We start from the raw sequence: 23,364 nt of genomic DNA on the forward strand, positions 1-23,364 counted from the left end.
ATTTATCTGTGCTATGTTACTTCTGAGTGTTGCAAACAAGCACTTATGTTGCAGTCACCATCCATGAGCTAACAAGTTATTCCTGAATTTGATCCCAGATGTTGATGCACCACTATTATTTAACACAGTTTTTTCTATGAAAGTGAGGCTACATTGATCAGCAGAATTATTTTGTTCCGCTGAGCTTTCACACTTCCCATCAGCCAGTAATGTTGTCTAGTTATGGGTATCGTACTTCCATCCAGAAAGTGCCATGCAGATGTATACTCTTTTCTGCAGATCTGCACATACACAAGAGCCAAAAGTTCTGGACAAAAATAAAGGAAAACAAAGTTCTGATAGCCCAAACTCGGAATCTGACCTACCATAAATATATACACAGAAACAGAACAACTGTATCAAATTATACCACTCAAAGGAAAGTTTGTTTTGGGGGGGGGGGTTATTTCGGGTTTGGGGGTTTCTTTTCTTTGCTTCTGGCCTAATGTAGGCTTCCTCCTGAAGCTCTGAACAGTGTAGTTTAAGTATGGCTTGTTACTTCAGGCCTGTAAGCTATGAGGAAATATCTGTATTCCTCTAACCTTTTTGAAAAGTCAAAAGCATTACACTTCATTTTACTTCAACAATTAAAATAATCACTCATTTGCTTTTAGGCTTTTCAGAGCTTTGAGCTTACATTTAAACCAAATCCTTGTTTCACTTTCCCAGACGTACAGACTGTTTACATTGGAAAGGACCTCTGAAGATCATCTAGTCCAAATCCCTCCTAAAGCAGCATCATCTGGAGCAGCATACAGAAACTCCTTTTGCAGAATACAAGTTCAAACAATCTGCTAATTTAGTAGTAAATCAATATATTTATACTTCCAATTAATTCTTTTAACAGGTTACAGGACTCTCCAGACAGAGATGGTACCCTGACTGCAGTGTACCAGCATTGTTTTCTTGGCATGCAGCCTGTCACCAAGAGCAGGATTAGGTAGCTGTTCTGTATGAATCAGCTGTTAAGCCACGTGAACGGAATAAGGCATAAAATGTGATTCACTGCAACCACACATCTATTTCTATATTTTGTAGGATGATGAGAGCTAGATAAAAGTCTAAGTTTTAATCTTCCAACATTCTGATACAGTATAATTTATGTGATTACAAGTACCCTCAAAAGGGGTACTTGAGAACGAGACTGAAAAAAAAAGGACTAAAAAAATATCCCTAACCACCAAAATCATGAACTACATAAATAAAGGAACTAATACATAAATGTACCAAACAGCAGCCTCCCTGTGATGTTCAATCCAGGAAGAGTTCAAAGGAATAAAACACGGTTCCACTTTGCATGATGAGATTTTCCTCCAGCATAAGCTAGATGACATTAAGAAACATTGAAGAGTATGCATTTGTATGTATTTTGACCCTCCAGTAGTAAGAACACAGCTACATCTTTATCTTTTCACTGGAATACGTAATGTTTTATAACAAAGACACTGGATCTGTCAGAAAAACAAATGCTATTTATTCACTTCTCTTTTGGGGCTTGTGAATACTTGATCCCAGTAATCTTCAGTAGATCTGTGACCTCAGAAAGTAGATTTCCAAGCAAACTGACTTGATATCACAAAAATCCAAGCAACCTTGAGCAAAATGAGAGCAATAGTTCTCCAACAAGGAGATAAAAATGACTTCCTTGTAACTCTCATAGTCCTGTCTTCTATATTAAAGCAGCATTAGGAAAGGTAAATCACATACCTAGGATCAGGGTCAGATTTCAGAGCTGTAACTCACCACTTCACTCCCCACATTCTAAGAGTCCACATTATTTACTAATTCTAGATAAGAGGTCAACTACCAGTTCAAATTGACTTAAAATGAACATGCTATATCTAAATGTGGGTTGATAGAGCAGCTATTTTGACTTCTGTTATTTAAAACTTAATTCTTGTAGCTCCCTCCCATAGCAGGCTACATTGAGGTGAAAGTCATTCCCCCCCCCCCCCAAGAAAGTATAATTCATCTCTAGAAACTGTTCTTCTGGATTATTATTCAGCGGTTACAAGAAAACATGCTGACTTCAAAGCCATTCTCATGGCCATATTTGTGTATCTGAAAGCTTGTGCCGCCTTCTCCCTCTAAGATATACATATGCAAACTTTCTTTCTGCCTCAGACTTACCAGAGAAGCTGCAGGAGACAGAACTGTCTTGCCCTGTTTTGCTCCCATCACCACTGGGAGTACGTGCAAGGTGAAATAACATTCAGTCATACCGAACACCTACTTTCAGTCTCCAATATAAAATGATCTATACTATGGGAGATGCTTAAATACAAAGAAGCACAAGGTAGGCATTCACTTACTTTTGCTGGCTTGATGCAAACTGAAAAACAAATGCCCAAATAATTGTTAAGAAGCAACTTTTGTGTACACTGAGCTCCTATAAAGAACTTCTCTAGTTCATTGTATACCTTCTCTGAGTCAAGAAAACTTACACAAGAATTGGAGTAATTAAAACTTTCATCAACTTCCATTAAAATTATTATTATACTCAGGGTAGCAGCTCAGTAACCTAACAAAGCAGACATGTGGTACTATGAATATCTATTTAAAAGACAAATTCATAAGGAAAAAGGTATTGATTTATTGTACTTCATTCTGTGATGGTTATCTTAGCAAGGCATTCACTTCAATTTTCTATTTGGTATCTGAAGGTATAAAGCACAGGCTAATATAGTTTGCCAAAATCAATATCATCTAGAGCTTACTCAGTGTGTGAATGAAGAAAGAAGGAAAACTCCTGAATGCAATGGATTTGATAATACAAATTCTCTTGAACCAATACAGATTAAGTTATCACAGACAAACAATGAGTGGTTGGAAATAAGAAAACCCTATGGTGCCTTTGCACAGAAGCAGCTGAATGACATCAGTCCTAGCTTGATTGTGCTTTTCAAAACATACATCATCTTGTCTGAAATTCTTCTCAGCTCCTGGAAAACTTCTAAATCCTTCCCTAAATAATGCTGTGTTTTCTAGAAGCAGTTAGTGTATCCCATTCCAAAAGGCCGACAGGATACAGCCCAGAAGACAGACAAAAGCCATTGGTTTTGTGAAGTGTTCTGGTATCTCCTGGAAAGTATTTGGAACAATCATCTTCAGACACACAGAAATGCTTATGACTGAGCTAGTCAGGGTATATGCTTCAAGAAGCATTATGGTTGTTTTGGACCTTTAACTTCTTATTTTTGCTCTGACAAATTTGAGCTTTTCAACAGCAATTTCAGCATTTCATCTTTCTGATTTAAGATGCTGCTTACACAACTTGCTTCATTCTTGTGCTGTTCTTTATCCTTACGTTAACAATACTCATCCTAGCACTTCGCTACCCTCCTTACAGGGCTTTCTGACTAACATTTTCCACCTTCTTTAAAAAAATAAAAGAACATTGAGCACTTTTTTACACATCTCTTGTCCATGTCACTTCTAGTTATATGAATACACAAGCTAAATCCCTTACAAACCATTTAATGTTTGCTACCCGATTCCCTGGTACCCTAGTGTAGTTTTCAGAATGTATCACCTAATTTATACTGGCTTACGATAGAGAAGTAGAAATAAATCAGTGTTTAAGATGGAATTTAATCTAGTTAATCCAGCATCCTGTGTAAGGAGAGATGAGACATACTCCCTGTGCTATAAACTCCACAATCCCTGGTCTAACTGGCACACAGACACCATCATCTTTGGAGCCTACAATAGCTGGCCTGAGTAACCCATCAACAAAAACAGTGCTCAGACATGGAATCATAACCAATTGATTAATGTGACCTGATTAGGAGCTTATTTCTTCAAGTAAAGGTTACGCGCAGAACTGTAGCAACTGCAGGGAAATTTGACAGTTCTGCACATAGAGTGAGAACAATGACAAATGCTAAGAAATTTCCAACAGGATCTTATTTTAGACTCATCTCAAATTTGTGTAGAAAGCAGGCACATTGCAGGATAAGTTTGTAACTTCAAATTGTAATAAATGCTGTTCATTAGAGCCACATTTGTTCCACCAAGTGCTCCCATATAACAGACACCACAAGAGTTATAGTGCCCTCTCATAACTCAAAGTAAGCAAAGCCAGTGCTCCCAGTAACAGAATGCCCAACAGCTGACTGCATTTCAAAGAAACTATTGTTAGGAAGCTTCACCAGTTATGCTTCAGTGTTACTCCAAGCAGTAAGTTCTCAGACCAGCAGGATGCTTTTGTTAAAAGTGTTACAGCAGCACTCTTCACCAGGGCCTGCAGCGACAGGACAAGGGGGAAGACGTTTAAACTTAAACAGGAGAAGTTAAGGTTAGATATATGGACGTTCTTTACTGTGCAGGTGGTGAGGCACTGGAATGGGCTGGCCAAAGAAGTGGTAAATGCTCCATCCCTGGCAGCGTTCAAGGCCAGGTCAGAGAGGGCCTTGGGCAACATGGTCTAGTGTGAGGCGTCCCTGCCCATGGCAGGGGGGTTGGAACTTGATCATCTTAAGGTCCTTTCCAACCCAAATCATTCTGTGATTCTACGAAAATTCATTATGGGATCTATCAACCAGGACTAATTCCTATTCTAACATGCTGCACACTGTTTCATTTGCGGATTTTTGAGAACCTGGTTAGAAATGGAGCTCACTGCCTGAGCCCCATGAGGACATGCCTTGAGAGACCAGCGGCATTAGACACCAGGAATGTCTCAGTGTGTGCTGTAGAACAGCTCAGGGGAAGTGGCCACCTTTAGGCAGAGAGGGAAAGTGCCTGGGAGATCTGGTTTCATCAGTGCAGAAAGTCAGACATATAAAGTAGTCTCCTTTGCTCACTCTTAAAATGTCCTCATCCAGTTCAGCGGAATAAAGATATGCCAACTGCTTTAACTGAAACTCTGGCACCATCTTGGGGTGGAACTTCACATGTAATGCTACAAGTGTTCAGTGAGTGGAGTATTACACAGGAACTGCAGTAACAGCTGAAAATCTGCTTATTTTATTGAGCAATGCAATTTTTAGCAGAAAATTGGTCAGTTAAAAGGTAATTAAGCCTGGATTTATGACCAATGTACAGGCAACAGGAGTAATTTAGGTATTATTACTAGGAAATATACCTACTGAAAGGTCTTGCACGTACCAGTCTCAACAATTAACCTCTAATTCCGATCTTGCTCTAATTCCACCATGCAAAAATACACACAAGTGAATTTCTAAACTCTTACTTTTCTCCTTCTGCATCTCAAAGATACTGCTTTCTGTCTTGTTACGGGTAAGTTTCATCATTCAAATCCAAAATAACTTACAGGCTTTCACAATTAAGAGGCTTAAAGACAGAAGACATCTCAGAAGCTATACAGAAACAAATTGACCTTACCAGTTTTAAGTGTACCAAATAGGAATTAACACAACAGCAACAAAACTAAAAACAAAAGAAGTCACTTAATGCTGACAGAAACATCTGGGTTTACTTAAAATTTAAGGCAGTAATTTCATGATAAAGTGTCTTATTTTCTTCAAAGGACTTTCACATAAATATTGCCCAGTCCTAAACATTTATTGTTTTCTCTAATCCAACATTTCATTAGAATGGATACCCCTGCTTTTCCACTTCATTGTAAACCAACATTTCAACGTTTCTTCTACAGTTCAGCAGGATAAATCTTAAGAGAAAATCTCTACTCAAGGTCGATAATAACAAGCTGTTTAAAATCTGAACAATTCTTCAGCACATCTCTGAGCTGCTATTTATACTCCATTGAAGAGTTTGGGAAAAAAATAAACCTTAGAACTGCAGTAAGAATAGCAATTGATTGCTACATTAAAGTACTTGTCTTAAAAAGTTCTCACCATCATTCTGTCTTCATTTTCTGGCAAGTCGCAATGCACTTATATTTTCTCTGCTTCTGACTGCATCAAGAGCATCTGCAGCCAAGGATTCATATGAATTTAGACAATTTGAGACTCCAAAATGCTTATCACACAAAAAATACTGTCCTTGGAACATACATATATTAACAATTTGCATTCTTACATATACCGGGTAGTATCTGTCAAAATCAGGCTTCCGCTCACAAAAGCACTTGGCTCACAACATGCTTTGCCACTGCAAGACACAGTGATGCAGAGGGGTCAAAAGCCTGCAGCTTCTCTGACACCTTCCTCTAGACTAGGTTCCTCAAAGCCCCATCCAACCTGGCATTGACCACTGACAGGGATAGAGCATCATACTCTTAACTTCAGAAATGTTTTAGAAACAACCATCAAACTGTGGCCTTTTTGAAGTCAAATACTTGTTTTCTGCACCATTAAATTATAACTGGAATCTTGGATTCCTGTCTCAGACTAGGGTTTAACAGCATTACCCTTTTTAATGACACGAAGCTATCAAATGAAGTACTCCCTAAGAATAAATACAATGTAAATGAAAATCCACAGGAGACAAGATTTCAAAATACTTATTTCAACCATTAAATGACTGACAAAACAGTGTTTACTGTTACCAAGTCAATTTTCATCTAATCTATTTTATTACTTCTTCTCCCCATTAAGCATCTTTTTGAAGTGATCACCCTATTTTAGCGCCTTGGGTTACCGGTAGGGGGTGGAGGTTGACTGTCTGCAATTTCTCAACACATTACTGGCTTAGATAATTAAATATGAACACCAAAATTATGGTACTTGGATCTCTGTCATTTCCTATAAGGGTGAGAAAGGTTATTATTAACCTTCAATACCTTTTCATCCTCTTTTTTTCCCCTAAAATCGATCAAGTCGCAGGATCCTAAAGTCTTAATTTAATCAGCTCCCTGGGTTTTTTTGTCTGTTGGTTTGTGTGTACACCCGTGTGTGTATATATACTCTCACTACAGACACACACAGGGTAAAGATTCCAACCATTTCACTTAAATACAATTCTACTTAAATATACTAAAGTTTAAATACACTAAGACCTCTTTTGATTGCTCCCAATAATGGACTACCTCAACCTTCTCTGCTCCGATGCTAAGGTTGAAAGAGGTTAGGCTGGAAGAACAAGTGTTCCATATTTGTGTGAGGGTATCGGTATTTCCATAACCACTAGTTTGAAAACGGGATCACAGAAGGGCACCAAAACTATAACCAAGCTCCAAAACTGCCCTTGTGGACCAATCCCAGCCCTCTGCAAGAACAAAAAAAACCTGTGAGAGCAAAGCTGTTAGGTGACATGTATGAAGATCCTAATGAATGCATCTACCCATTTGACACAAGAAACCCTCTCTACAGGTAAAGATTTTCAGATGATTAAGAGAAAAAAAATCAAGTGGCTTTGGAAAAACAGTATTTGTTTGTACTGCAACAGTTTTTACAAACACGCCTTACTCATACACCACTAATCATCAATTCTGGCCACAGTTAACTGAGTATTTTTAGCTTTTTTTAAAGATGAAATCATGAAATGATGGAGCAGCCTCAATGCCTCAGCAGAAAGAGTATTTTCACATTATGTTTCATGGTCCAAAACCTACTGATTATTCCCATCAGATTAGCACACATAAGTACAGAAACAAGCCAACATAGGAAACATGTTTGAAAAGCAGAAAGAAAAGATACAAGTTACTTTAAATATCAGTAGCATCCAAGCAGGATCACCATTCCCCCAACTCCAGGGTTTAAAAAAAAACATTAATCCATATTTCTTTTGCATGCAATACAGGTGTTGAACTACCTATGGAACAGCTTTAAGTAATAACTGGGGAGGTTTTTTTAAGCTTTAAAGGGTTCCCTTCCCATCTTGTGTTTGAAAATACATTTCAAAAAACTATGACTTGCAATTTCATTTAAGACAACAAATGTGGAAGCTCAATTGTCTGCACATGCAACAGAAGTCAAAATATCCCCAAAATAACACAAATCTACAAGCTGCAGGTTACAGGTTAATGCTGAGCAATATGAATCTGACAAGGTGACAAGAGTCAATGGAGTTATTTGTTCAACCTTTTAGATCACAGATCTTTTATTCTTTCAAAACTCTAGTTGAAGGGTTTCCTTCCCTCTTCCGTTTGAAATTATACAAACTTTCAAGTGGAGGCAGATCAGGGATTATTACTGCATAAACTACATTTCTCTATATAGCATAAATTTAGCTCTATGAGACGCTCCTTGATTTTCAGCTGCATGAAGATGCATTAAGAGAATAATTTCTAAAGCTAAAAATCCATCACCTACAAGTCTTCATACAGAATTACTACTTTTTGTTGTTCATAAAATGAGTATATGAAGATAGTCACATCCTCAAGACATTACTTCTTGCAATTATTTCTTTGTATTTGATTCATATTTAAATTAACTTTTACAGCAGTCAGAGTGCTGACCTCAATATTCTGTAACTATGAGAACAGAGCAAACTACCAACAGCATTACATTTTGCATCACTATGTTAGTAATGGTAAAACAGGAGTTCAGAAAGTCAATCAGCACTTTAGTAGCTGAACAAATGTTCAAGAAGCTTCACAAAATTAAACCAGGATGTGATGGCAATGCTGCTGAAGGTGGTGGTGGTGAGAATAACCACAGAAACCAACCCTACTTCCTCCATTATTCTTGGCCACATACCTTCCTCATGCTCATCGCCACAAGTGTCTACGTTACAAATCTAACCAGGAAACATCTCTGGGTTAACATTTCCTCCACCCCAATCAGGTTAATCTCAGGAAACTGATTCACCTTCCCAATCTATCACACATCCACACAAATGCTTGCACAAGCACAAATTGTGACTAGGAAACTGTATGGAGCAATAACGCAAGCAGGTAGCATGGGTGAGGTAGAGTTGTTTTTTACAGTATTGACAGATGAGAGTATTTGTACTTTGTAGGCTAAAAGACTTTTTCACTTCTGCTGTCTGACAAACCTCCCTGAAGAGGCTTCACGGACCTGTGCTACAGATTATTTTTTCTTTTTAAACATTTCCTTCAACTGCCTCTCTCTTTCTCCACTTCCCCATTGAGCTACAAGGTATCTGCTGCCTCTGGTTCCTTCCTTAATCCTGATGCCTTCACCTCTCCTCACCTTCTTCAGTCAGTGCATTTCACTCCAGGTAATCTGGAAAGTGAACATTTGCTATTATACACTGCATTTTATTTAGCAATTCTGGATACAGGATGTACAAAGCAAAATGGCCAAATATCCCATTCCTTGCTGCTCACACACAGTGCAAAGTAAATTCAGAATTTTAGGAAATAACTTTATGCAAAGCTTGGTGGTAATTTCAACACAAACTGGTGCACTGAAACTGCCCTTGACAATAGGTGAGGGCTTACAGAAAGGAAAGCATGACACTACATAGTACAGGATGTTTTGTGAAATCCTGCTGCCATGCTTGGATTTCATAACTTCCTAAAGAAACATGAAGAACCCCCAGAGAACTCTTGGTGAAATGGCACTTCACAAAGCCACAAATTAAAACAGAAGCATCCCAAGCTAAATATATCCAACACAAAGGGCATAAAGTCTTAAATACTAAACAGTCCAAACTTACTTCATCAGAAGCAGAGCGAAGACACTGGACAGCAGCCTGTTTTTTCATTTCCTCTAGTGTTAGATCAGAGCACTTTTTCTTACTCTTTCCCCATTTCTTGTAAGCTCCCTTTTCCCAGCCCAGGAAGATGTCATTCTCCTAAAATCAAGATAAAGACATTACATTATTGAAAATACATGAATATATCAGTATTAGGCAGAACAGGACTACAGATAACACAGTGCTTAACATAAAAACCTCTTCTTATCTACTAAAAATTACTTGTTGCAAAGTTAGTTTGATTACAGTACACTTGCACTTACTATTCAGAAAAGCACATACATTTTTCACAGGACACGGAGGGTACTCACACTTCACTGCATAATTTCCAATTGCAAAGCATATCCATAAAGAACATTCCATGGTCAATTTACCGTTGAATTTATTGTAATTTATACACTATATTAAGAGAGTGTCACTGATCTCTAAAATAATAAGGATGGGAAGTAAGCAGTTCGGATATAGGAGCAAGTTTAAGAGAAAGCTGAGCAAGTGCAAAGAAAATGCAACGTTAGGTTCCAAAGCCTTTAACTCAAGTCTCACAACGGGTGTCTTTAACATCTTCTAATGCACGCTGGTCTAAATCATCTATAGAGAGACACACAAACACCTGATGCTTTTCAACAGGCCTATTTTAACCTTTTCAACACACTTGTTACTCGTTCTAATGAAATCCAGGCTAAGGCCTGCCCTCGTTTCAAACAACTCCCAACTGCCCATGGCTTCAAAATGAAGTAAAAGCAAACTGGCAGTGAAACTAGTTGTTTCTGTACAATCAAAGAGTAAGATGGGAAAAAAGGGGTTGGAGAGGGAACAACCACCCCCAGAAGCAGCCACTGAAATGGCTGCCATTTGTGATTTGACATGGATGAGTCCTTCAGGAGAGAGCAGAGCCATTTGTTGAGTTTATTTCTTAGTCTTATTTCATCACCAAAATGGGAGAAATTGATTTTGTTCTGAAAGAACAAACAGCTACCAGTTCCTCTGGTTTTCCTTATACTTGTGCAAGACATCAGTGATTCAACTGATGTCAAAAGACATTTGAACAGGCTACTGTTCTAAGGACTAACAAAAGAAATAGTACGAAAAAAGGTAGAAATTTCTCAGAAAACAGGTTCAAGAGACATCTACACTCCCCTTTTAAAGCCTTTTCAAAACTGTAGTTCATACATTTCTTTATACACGGTGTGGCTGTAGAGCACTCTTCACAATATTCAGATGAACGTATACAAACTGATGAGACCCACCTACTCCCCCACCAACTAACCAAAGCCTGTCCTGCTCATCCATGTGGGCTCACTTATGAATGAAAACACACATACCCATCTGCAACATGTTGCTCAAAATCCAGGCACAGAGCAAACGTGCACTGGGTAACTTCACTTATTCTGTTTTTACGTGGAAGGCAACATCTATGCTGGGAAAACATTACCAAAATGCTATATATTTGAGTACTTTATTTTACCTGTGCCAACAAAACTTTGCTTTGTACTGCTACATTAAATCCAGCTTCTGCAAAAGCAGCTTTACTAGCCATATATACCAGAAGCTTGTCATAAGAGCAGTTAGAACCTTTATGCTTAGAGAAATGTATAAAGCATTTCATGCAGTTCAGTTCTCCACACACATTATGTGAAAGGTATCTGACACCTGCCTACGAAATTCAACACATTTCAATTGTAAAATATTTAATCCTTGCAACAAATACTGAATGCTTTAAATGGGGAAGGCAGACTAAATGGAATGCTCCCTCAGTGTGCATCACAGTCTCATCTCTTCCAGAGTAAGCACTCTGGGAAGGAAAAGGCTCATCCTGGAGGATGCAGTGATTGAGGACAGAGCTCCAGCAGAATCCTCTCCTCCTTTCTACTTCTTTATACCACAAACACAAAACCTGTTTCTGACCATGCTGGTTTTCAGTCACACGTGGCTGCCAAGAGCTTCACACCACCCTTGTAAGCTTTACAGGGAAAAAAACTGCTGAAAACTTTGGGGATTTGTTTTATCCTGCACAAACTTGGTAATTTTTAATCCTCAGGTTTTACAAACACCATGGGTTACAGCTGTTCCACGTAGAATTCTGAAGTCCAACATTACATCCTCATGTAAACCACAGTATTTATCAGCACATATTTGATACATTTATCAGCATGTATTTGACATAGCCTAAATTTATGGAGGACCTTGCACCTTCTGCACACAAATGCTACACCCATAAACCACTACAGAAGAGTGAAGAAAAGTTGCACCTAATTCTTGTTGTAATGTATGAAAACCAAAGGCATTACAGTAAAACACGAAAATGTCATATGCCCTAACAAGTGAGTTTGCAGAAAGTGACGTGTCACACACCAACCAAGTGGAATTCTGCTACTATGACAAGATTGATTAAAACCACACAAATCCAGTTATTTCAAATGACTGAGATTAATATCTTACTTTTTTTTCCTCACCTTTTTGGGCTGGGTTCTCCCTCCCCCCTGTTTCATCTCCAGTAGTCAGGAGGCCATTAGTAGGTTTACTCCTTAGACTGGAAAATACTAAGTCCATGACAGACAGGAAAGAAAGCAGTTCAATGAAACATTCTGTATGCACAAAGGGAAGTAAACTAGTTACTTCACATGGAAAGAATCACTAAGGCCTTCTGTTCTCTTCAGCCAGTAGATGCCCTCATATATCTTATTTCCTCACAGAACTAGAAATCATATGACAATGCTCCTTTTAATCCAAGAGTTTTACCGTAACTTCGAATTTTCACAGCTCCGTTCAGTGATCACTGAACATTTCACAGAAGCAATGCCACCCAAAGCTTATAGATTTAAGTGTGCAGACACTCAGAAGAATGCTGAAATTTGGCTTACAAAATTCTGGTACTTAAACCAGACTACCATTACTTAAGTTTTTAAAGGATAACCACCCAAAATTAAATAAAAATCATCAGGAAGCAGAGGCCACCTGAATATTGGAAAAATCCAAGTTTGAATATCTAAACTGCTATTTAAACATCTGTTCTTCAGAGTCCTACTGTACCTGCTGCGACCTGACTAGGTAATTGACATAACTGGGTACTTGAGATTTTTAATTGTAAAGACACTGAAAGTGCGAAGTTTCATGACAAGAATAACTTAAGAACCATAAATCTGGCTACAGAAATGTTGGTGTATTCTTTATGTTAATGCTGCCTCAAGAAATCCAGTACTTGGAGTGCTTACTTCAATCCTGACCTAATACAGAGGCACAAGTAAAGCAAAGAGATTCCTAAACTGTTTATCCTGCTCAACTCCAATATAGCAGCAATTTCACTGCTTCCCTCCACACTACTGAGAAACTGGAAAAGCAGAAGTGAATTTGGTAGTACTACTTCTTACTTTCATTTCTTATAAAGATAAGAGAAATATCTACTATCAGCAGCACAAACGTCACAGAAGTTCATAGCCTACAATAAATGTTAAAAATCAGTGTTAAAACACACTTCAAGAATCTTGCAGGAACCACCCCTATTTCATAAAAGCTGAAGTCAAGTTCACTGGTGTAGAAACCCCACATGACTCAAGGTCCCTGATGGCTATTCAGGTAAATACACAGGCTTCAATTTTGCCTTATCAGCAGAACAGACAGGAAGATGAGCAGGTTTAATCACTTGACCAACAAACTCCCCAAATGGATTTCCCAAATGAGGAAATCAAACCAGCAGAAAAACATGTTTTGAAAAATCAGATTTCTTCTCTTAGAGTACGTTTAGGAAAACTAATTCCCTAAGATTCTCCGTGCATAAACGCACTACAGATTCAATTAGGTACATACTTACATGATTTACAATAGACATCAAGTTTTCAGATAATGCACTGAACAGCCGTAATTATCTATGGTTGACATTTCTATTTCAAATTATATGCAAGAGATTTTAGGGCAAGAATTTCCATTACCTTAGAGGAGAAAATTCCAAATTAAAAGAGATTCTGAATAAGAAAATTCTGAAGAACTCCTCTTTTTCAAACATTTTAATGTCAGTACAAACCAGCTGCTATTTGAGCATATTACCCACCTGCCATCTCTTGCTCTTGTAAGAGTTATTGCTGGGCACCCAAAACGTGCTGCTTCAACAAGCAAATTCTAGTTACAAGTTCATACAAAAATTACAAAGTATTCAATGTCCATGTCTCAAATACAAAATGATCACACACAGAGAATCTCTGCTTTTAAGGATCCAACTCCAATAATACCATCAAAATAAGTAACCCAAACATCCGGACAAGATATTCTAATGTGAAAAAGAATTCCCCAAATTGTTAAGGTATGCAGGCAGAGTCCTGCAAGAGAAACAGATGAATCATTTTTCCTTCTTTTAATTCTCTGTTAACAGATCAAGAGGCATCTCCAACCTGTGGAGTTTACCCAATGCGGGACACTAACATCTGCCAAAAAACTCAAGAGGACAGTTGATTTGTACTTTGGCCAGGAATAGCTTGGATGGTCTACCGGATGGCTGGTTAGTTCCTGTCCAGCGCAGTGCATGAAGATGAAGCTTTGTCTGCTTGTTCCAATGCAGGGAATGCAGACTCCTCTAACAAGCTGTAGAAGCCTTTCTTAAAAAAGGCTTTTTTAAAGATGCTCAAAAACAATTAAAATTGATCATCAAGTTACTGGACAGGTCAAAGGGAAAAACAGAACAAATGCCCATATGAACAATGAATGCAGATGCTGTCATTCCTTAGAAAGAAGCTTAAAATCAAGAAAAGCCAGATCGGCCAAAACAATCGCTATGCCAAGGTCATGGGTTGTACAAGACATCACAAACCCTAAAATGTTTTGATAGAACTACAGAATTTGCAGATCCTTCCCCTCTGCCTGTGAGACAGAACAGTCCCAACTCCAGCCAGCAACATTCTCCAAGGTATTCACATCATCTCTTTCCACAAACATCCAAAATAATTTTGAGTATCAACACACAGTCCACAAAATTTTCCTGCTAAAGTCTATCATCATCATATCTTAATTCAGGGACAGCTATTGAGGTTTGTTGTGAATACATGAAAACAAAGACTATATCATCTGACATAATAACCCACAGGTAGACTGCTGGTCTACTCTGGCAGCAACAGATTTTACAGCATTGATGTTTCATTAAATTCAATGTTCACATAGATGTCATGAACCATTGTGCACTGAGAGAAACTTTCCCCAAAACTCAAAGAACTCAAAAAAACAACTCCTGAGATGTCTGGATAGGCAGGGAATGGAAGAACATAGCCGTAATTTATATCCAAAATAGAATAGGTCCTGACTACCTCTAGGAGGATCTCATACTAGAGAATCTGGGGAAAACTGCAACAGATCACATATGTTTTTCACCTTGAAGGTTATTCAAGAAGCAGTATAAATACATTCAGCGATCTTCCCCTAAACTGAGATTCAGGAAAAACCTCAATGGATTGCTCAGAGCCACAGGTATATATGCTTGTTCATAGCGGCTTCTGTGAAAATTTTAAGAGACATGGCATCTCATTATAATTAACAAGAAAAGCCTATTGGCCCAGGATGGGCTTAGATACACTCCTCACAGGCTGCCTCAGGCTGAGACAAAGATAAAGAGGTAGCACATATGCAAGACAATTCAGAAGAAAAGGTGAGAACAGTGGTATAAGCTCAGCTTTTCCAAAAGAAATGCAACTAGAGGTTCAGCACATCAACAGCAGGTACGTACAGACAGCAGCACGAGTGTTCTTCATATCAAAAGTTGTGATGCCACACAATGGAGAGGACTCAAAAATATTCCTTAATGGTAGATAATTACTCCAAATACAGGTATTACAAGGAAAATAGTTAGACTCTGTGAAAAGACAGAGAATCATTGAGCTGCTACAATCCCTCCCCCCACACACTTTCCTGGTTGCTGTAACTGGAACATTGCAATTCCTATGCAGTTGGACCCTAACAGAACAGCTAATACAGCAGATCACATCACGCACTGCAAAGCATTCACAGCAAGGCTGAGGCTGGAAGGGAGTGCTGGAGGTCAGTTAAACCAACCTTCCTGCTCAAGCAGGGTAACCTAGAGCACATTCAGGACTGATGGTTCCACTACTGGGGGGCAGGGAAGAACTCTACCTATCAAAACCTATCAATTTGATTATAAAATCCTGTAATCTGAGTTTCTAACAACTATAAACTTTTGCTTAGAATCCTACCAACTTGAAAGGACAGTCTGCGTTGTTCAGTAATTAGAAATTACTCTAGGCCGAAACCAAGCAGAAGAAATTTGATCACACCCACTCTCAAGAGTGAGAGAACATGCAAATGCTGCATCTGCTGAAATCCTACGTGTGTTGCGCAGGCTGCCTTTACAGTTTTTCCATTAAAGTAAAAGCAGAAAAGAAGAAAATTTAGCAAGGCTACAGCTACAGCTATAAAGACAGCATTTTACTTGCACGTCTTAGCTACATCACAGAAAAGCAAATCAAGAATCAACAGGAACTGCCACTGCAGAGTCCAGATGTCTGAAAGGGACATGTTACAACTGGAGTAGTTATTTCACAGTATTTATGGTTGCTCTCTTGATCTTAGGAATGAAGTTGTGTTGCAAGCATCACAAACCACTGTAACCATTTCAGAGAATATGGGCAGAGATATGTGATGAGTGTATGGTCATGCAATGGTCTGCTGAACAAAGAACACTAAGGATGTACCTCAGCTAGGCCCAGAACCTGAAACAGTACAACTATATCAGCACAGAGATGGCTACAAATAAATCCTGACTGTTAGGAGGCCTTACCAGCCTGACACTTGAGTTTGTATCTCTGCTTTACATTATGTAAGCCTTTATGAGAATATGCTACTAGTCATAACAATAAAAACCTGATGCTGTTATTCTTTTTGCATGAGTGTGAGAGATACACCATAACTAAACATTAGATGCAATTGTCAAAGTCACAAAAAGGTATCATAGTCCTGTTTCAGGAGACAGCTTTGATTACTCAGAGCAGAAGCTAATAATAACATTTTAATTGTGTTACACAAATGTGCCTGCATAAATAGGGTAGTACATGAGATAGGCACCACAGACCCCACGTATGTTTGATGTCCTGAAGTAGACGTGATGTCACATATTAGAACAGACACGTCTGCAAAGCAATCAGCATTTCAACATTATCACTCTCACCAGTACAAAGGCAGAAGACAGCCTGAAAGAAAAATTTCTCAGACACCATGGTTATTGAGAACACTTCTGCACTAAGATACCAGCTGAAAGTGACTACCCTGAGACCTGTACAGTTTGCACAACGAACCCTAGAGCATACTACTGAGCTCCAATCCCTGTCACTGCAATTCCTATCCCTAAAACAGAATAAAGAATACAAATGCATAGTCCATGATATTCCAAATCTACTCCATATCTATAATTCACCAAGAAATACAGAGCAGAGCAGTTATAACTACTCAAATACCAACTAAAAATTAAGAGATTTTATTTATATATATATGTATAAACAATAAGCCCTACAGAGACACTGCATTAGTACAGACTTGAGTTGCATTGGTCAGAACTGTTACATGAGCTTTGACTCAATGCTCTTGTACAGACAGCACTTGCAAAGAACACAAATGAAACAACTTCAGCACCTGCAAAACAACTGTAGGCATAGCTATTCTGCACAGACTGAACTACAGGTGCTACCATAGAACAAAGCCCATTGTGCCAAGAGAATCTCAAGTCTACTCTAAGACTAAAACAAGAGTCTCTCCCCTGCTGCACATGCAGCTGTTTCAAGAGAACATCTGGGAGTTTTCCGAGGCATATACCATTACAATAAAACCTTTTCAGTCATGTTCCACTGCTTAACTGAAAAGAAATCCACAACCCCCCAGTTCTTCCCACCAACTCTTCCCAAACTTTGACAGTGTAAGTTATATAGTCCTCAGCTAGTCACTCCAAGGAGGAGAGGGAAGTGGGTAGGGACTATAGCTAAGTTTTCCTCCATGAACTTTCAAACTTACTTATCTAAGCTTTAGTAAAACTATTTTCTACTAATAAATAAGCTTTATGGACATATTAACTTGAGGATATAGTACTGTTTTGAAAATGGGATAAATCTGCTTTTTCCTCAGTTTACACATTTATGCATTAAAGAAACAGGGGGGTTATTCCAATCCCTTCAAACATGTACCCATTTGAACACAGACTTCAAGTTACACACATTTCCACAACTTGCATTTTACACACTTAGCTTTGGTAATCACTAAAATGTTGAGGCTAGAAAACTGTAAAAATTGTTCCTCCAGGAATGTCAGACAGCTTAATAAGCAGAAACACAATCTGAAAATGTTTTGCGTTCAAGAAATTCAATTCTACGTGCTGCTGGTGAACTTAAATGGCATTCGTGTGCAGCAGTCACATAGCATTACCCTCCTGTAACTGAACTACATTCTGTGCGTTTAAATGCATTTAAAATTCAGGCTTCAATGACCCATAGTTATTTCTTAAGGATGATAAAAGAGCAGTTGTAATTATATCAGAATCTGCATTATTGTTGTTTGTTACAGGTATACAACCCAGATTAACATTTAATACGGGGTTAGTGTGGTAGAGGAACAAAAACCCTCATTTCTCCTCCTATCTTTAGATTATGGATGAGATTTTCACTTCAGAACAATCACAACACATCCTCTCCCCCTTAAAATATACTGAGTATCTTATTACTAGAATATAAATCTAGACATCAGGTCCCTCTACTGGGTTAATATGGGATGGCAGGGAGAACAAAAGCCCCACATTCGACTGGGTCTTAGAACCTTGCAGATGCATCACAAGGGCTGTCACACATCACCAGGACTGGCCAAATGCGGCAGAGCTGGCAATGATATTCCCATCCCAGTTCAAAGTTATAGTCCAAAAGCATTTACAGAGATAAAACTATCAAGTAAAGACCTAAAGTTTATTGTACATGGACTAAGGCCTCTGTTCCTCTCTTAATATAAAAAAATTAAACTACATTTTGGACTTCAAATATGTATACGCTACTGATAAAAAGCAAGAACAAAAACTACAATCAGAGCCTCAGCAGAAGTGTAGTTATCATTCTGAAGATGTTTGCTATCCCTCCATGTAAAAGATTACCTAAATGGAACTATTTCAAATCAGCCTACAAATAATTTAGTCTTCCAAAATGAAACATTCCCTCTTATGAATCAAAAATCAAAAGGAAAATCTCTCATGCTGGTCACAGAACAGTTTGCAGTACAACTCCTACTGAATTCTGAGAGGCAGGAAAAGACTGTCTTTTAGAAAAACTTTTTTAGGATTTTTACTTTTGAAAGTCAGAAGAAAATGTCACCTTTCAAAAACGAGTTGAAAGTAGGAGATCAAAAGCAACAGAATTCACTTGATACAGAAAGTATGCGTAACAAATGCCTTTAGACCTTCAGGCTGCGTAACCAAAGGCTTACAAACAAAGCCTTTATCTTGCAGAGTGTCTGGCTGTTGGGTTTGGTTTTTTGGCTGGGTTTTTGGGGGGTTTATTTTTATTTCAAAAAGGCTTCATCCTTTCAAAAATGAGAACACTGCAGGCAAAAACCATGAATACATCATATTCAGAAACACGCTATGCTTACAAATAGCATAGAAAAGATACAACACAGTACATTGATTTTAATACTGTGCAAATAAAGACCAATGAAATAATGTTTCACACAATGTATTTTAAGGCAATGCCTTTCCCTTCACACAGATTATACTATTTAATGCAGTGTTTACTGTATCACAAAATGATTTGAGAACACATGTATCTATAAATATACTTTTAAGTAGCATTTAAATAACAATCACAAATCTTAAAAGCACCTATTCGGTTTAACATTAGGAAACTAAGAGCAAGGCATTCTGATTAAAAATCAATCTGAACTGAATTCAAAAGGCTGTCTCAGTGTTCAGATCTCCAACAGCAAGTCTGTAAGACCTCAAAAGTCAAAGAACTGTCAGAAATTTCATGGGGTTTTCTCCTTAATTTATCCTTCAAAATAAGAAAATTCAGTAATAAAATGCAAATGATTAAAATATATATACTTATTAGAAACACTGTGCACTTCAGTTACCATCACAGCCTTTAAATATGTACCAGTTTCATGAGGTTTTCTTTAACAGACCAAAAACATCTCAAAGTCATCTACCTCAGACCAAAATACCACTGATTTCCAAACATTCTGAATGGAGAACATTGACAGGCTTCAAATCTTAAGAAACCAAACCAACAAACAAACAAACCCTTAATGTACCTAAATAATGACTATAATATTATATATAACATGGTTCAACAGATTTAACAATTTTAACCACATAGGTATCTAATTTATGTGTAAATCAATTTCAGACTCATTTCCAAAACTAGCAAGTATGGCTTAAATAAGAATTGTGCTAGAAATGCCAGTAATAATTAACTTCAGTACTTGAGTATTTTTTAGAAAACATTTAAAGTGTATGTATTTAGGAAGTATTATAATAATTCCAGGCAGGTATATAACATACAGATAACCATAGCAGCTCTGGAAGATCTTGACACCATGGTGCAATTTACCATAAGCAAGTTTCCTTTCTGGAAAGCTCTCTAGTACTTTGAATCACAGCTGGACAACATATATCTGCTTATCAATTTTCCCAAAATTTTAAGATATTTCAGCTTAGGCCAGTGAGTCAGAATAAAAACTGCACATTCCAGTGAAATCTGGGTACACTATGTCACAGAATCATAGAATGGTCTGGGTTGGAAAGGACCTTAAGATTATCAAGTTACAACCCCCCTGCCATGGGCAGGGACATCTTCCATTAGACCAGGTTGCTCAAGGCCCTGTTCACCCTTGCCCTGAACACTACCAGGGATGGAATATTCACAGCTCCTCTGGGCAGCCTGTTCCAGTGTCTCATCACCCTAACAGTAAAGACCTTCTTCCTTATATCCAGCCTGTATCTCCCCTGTTTAAGTTTTAACCTGTTACCCCTTGTCCTATCACTTCAGTCCCTGATGAAGAGTCCCATTCCAGTACCCTTATAGCCCCCCTTCAGATACTGGAAGGCTGCTATGAGGTCTCCACACAGCCTTCTCTTCTCCAGGCTGAAGAGCCCCAACTTACTCAGCCTGTCTTCATACAGGAGGTGCTCCAGTCCCCTACTCATCCTTGTGGCCCTCCTCTGGACTTATTTAAACAGCTTCATGTCATTCTTATGTTTAGGACACCAGACCTGTACACAATGCTCCACATGAGATCTCACAAGAGCAGAGCAGAGAGGCAGAATCACCTCCTTCGACCTGCTGGTCACATTTTTTCTGATGCAGCCCAGGATATGGCTGGTTTCTGGGCTGCAAACGCACACTCATGTTCCTGTTTCTCATCGACCAACACCCTCAAGTCCTTCTCCACAGGGCTGCTCTGAATCACTTCCCCATCTAGCACCTATGTTTTCTGCACTGTGCCTCCCTCCACAGCGCCCCACACAAGTACTTGCAAAAAATCTCCTACCAACTCTTTGAAAACTCATGACTTATTGATCTATCATTCTGCAATACTGAGCTTGCATCCATATAATGACAGCCAGTGGAGACAACTCTCACTGGGCAAGGCATGGAATTAACAGTAATAAATAATAGGAATAATAATAATATACTGAAGAAAATCCATTTGTGCAAAGAAAACCCAAATTAAAGGAAGAAAAGAAAACCAAGAATAAATAACCCCCCACACCAAACTCTTACACACGTTATCTTATACCCACATATCAAACTACCTCACTGTACAGACAATATTGGAGGAAGAGAAGTCCAAAAGAAGACCAAAACCACAGATGTCTGCAGCAGAATCAAGACCAGAAACTAACAAACCAAAAGAGAACATCCTGGTTATTCTCAAAAATAACCCTGAAGATCTAGTCAATCAAGACTCCCATTAAACTTAAACAGAAGTTTATAACACAATAACATTGGTATTTGAATAGCTGTGTATGACTAAGAAGGTTGGGGAAGTGTTTTCATTTATTGTTCATTTATATCTTTCTGTACTTATCTGACAGAACCTCAGTTCAGGGCTTGAGAATTCCATTTCCTTGCTACAGTTGATGACATGAGCACACTATAAAGAAAGTATGGAAGGAGGCTGCCTGAAGCAACTAAAACAGTGCTAATGATGTCACCAACATTCTGATGTGGAAACATCTTAATGACCATCCTCAGTTTGCAGCATTTCTAATGAAGATGATTTACACAGTATCCACAAGATTAAATTTGTCCTCTTCACCATGCCCACCCCCCAAAAAAAGCACATTGCAATGGATTTTTCCACTCTGGTGTTCGGAGACCACACATCCCTTCCAACTTGTTCAAAACAGAAGTCACTGCTGGAGTACTGGAAAGAAGTGATGGCTAATCATTCCCCAGAGAAACAAGAGTTCTGCAAGTGAAGAACCACAGAACTGCCTAGTTTGGAGGAGACCCCATAAGATCATCTGGTCCACGCTTTCAAAGGAAGGGGAGCACAAGCAAGATTATCTAGCACCCTGTCCTACTGCATCTTCAAAACCTCTAGCAATGGGGACTTTATCCCGTTCCAATTGTTTCAAGAGGTTGGTCCAGTGAATGATTGTTCTCATTATTAAATAAAATAAAGCAAATTTCTTCTCATCTCAAATGAAACTTTATGCAGCACAGCTCGTACCCATTGTCCCTTTTCTTCTCCCTGGGACTCCTTGTGAAGAGAGAGTCCCTGTCCTCTTTGTAGCTGTCCTCTAAGTAGGAAGAAATCACTGCAATAAACCCACTACTGAAAACAGTTCTTTCCTGTAAATCATAGGAATCACATGAGAGAAAAAAATTCCCAAGATACCAAGAACCAAATCATCCATGAGAATTAACCTGAATTAAAGGAGCTCAGCAACTCTCAGTATTTTACTCTTAAATTATTGCTAATTTAGATGTTTAACTGCTGCATTCTTCCCCGATACCTATTTGTAAACAACACTAGCATTTGGTTTTCCTCTTGGTCTTAATGTTGTACTCATCCCAAAATTGGGCAGAAATTGCTTATATGCAAATATATTCTTTAGAGTACAAATTTTCTTTTTTCTGAATGACTTAACTGGGTCAAAATTAAGTTTAAAATGTCAGGTCATACAAAGAACCAGTAGGCAGTAAGTAAAAAAATAGTAATATAAATAAAAGAACGAGCACATGTGTTTTAAGATCTCCTCCATTCTCTATATAACAAATCTGTATTTGCAGTCTTTAAAGACTAAGCTTTTTGAGAAAAGGATTACATAGCAGTATGGTTCACAACATATGCATCCGATCATTATTCAGAATATCATCCCAAAACTAAACTGATATTACGTCTCAAAACTTAGAAAACTATTATTTGAAAGTAGAGGGAACAAACACAATAATTAAGTTACACGCATGATAAACCCTGGAGGAGGTAGAAAAGAAACTTCCAGCTTCTTCAAATCTCGATGTCATTCTGAAGACACCCTGTACATCTGTACTACAGCAACACAGGTTTTGGCTACCCAGGCAGCATGTGGTGTTCTTCTCTCTTTGGCTCATTAGGTTCAGATAATCAACTTGGAAAAAGAACAGACACATTCCGCTATCAACCCACAAAGCACACAGCTAAGGTATTGAAAGGAGAAATAAACTGAATGAGGTTTTCGTAATATAGTTACACTGCTTCTTGCAAAGCCTGATAAAAAGAAAACTAATTTGGCACTTCAGCCATTTCAAATTATCACAGTAGTGACTATGCTCTAAAATGGACTGAAAA

The 23,364-nt window shown here is 38.3% G+C and overlaps 1 protein-coding gene across 2 annotated transcripts in view; it reads right to left on the bottom strand.

Moving 5' to 3' along the window:
* KIAA0232 (KIAA0232 ortholog) overlaps nucleotides 1-23,364 on the bottom strand; it is a 67,385-nt gene that overhangs the window by 24,109 nt on the left and 19,912 nt on the right. For both annotated transcript variants that reach the window (XM_034064570.1, XM_034064571.1), the window contains exon 3: nucleotides 9,529-9,666. In XM_034064570.1, the coding sequence (XP_033920461.1) occupies nucleotides 9,529-9,666 (138 nt within the window). The remainder of the gene's footprint in view (nucleotides 1-9,528; nucleotides 9,667-23,364) is intronic.

The sequence above is a fragment of the Melopsittacus undulatus genome, chromosome 7 (genome assembly GCF_012275295.1).
Source record: "Melopsittacus undulatus isolate bMelUnd1 chromosome 7, bMelUnd1.mat.Z, whole genome shotgun sequence".
NCBI lineage: Eukaryota > Metazoa > Chordata > Aves > Psittaciformes > Psittaculidae > Melopsittacus > Melopsittacus undulatus.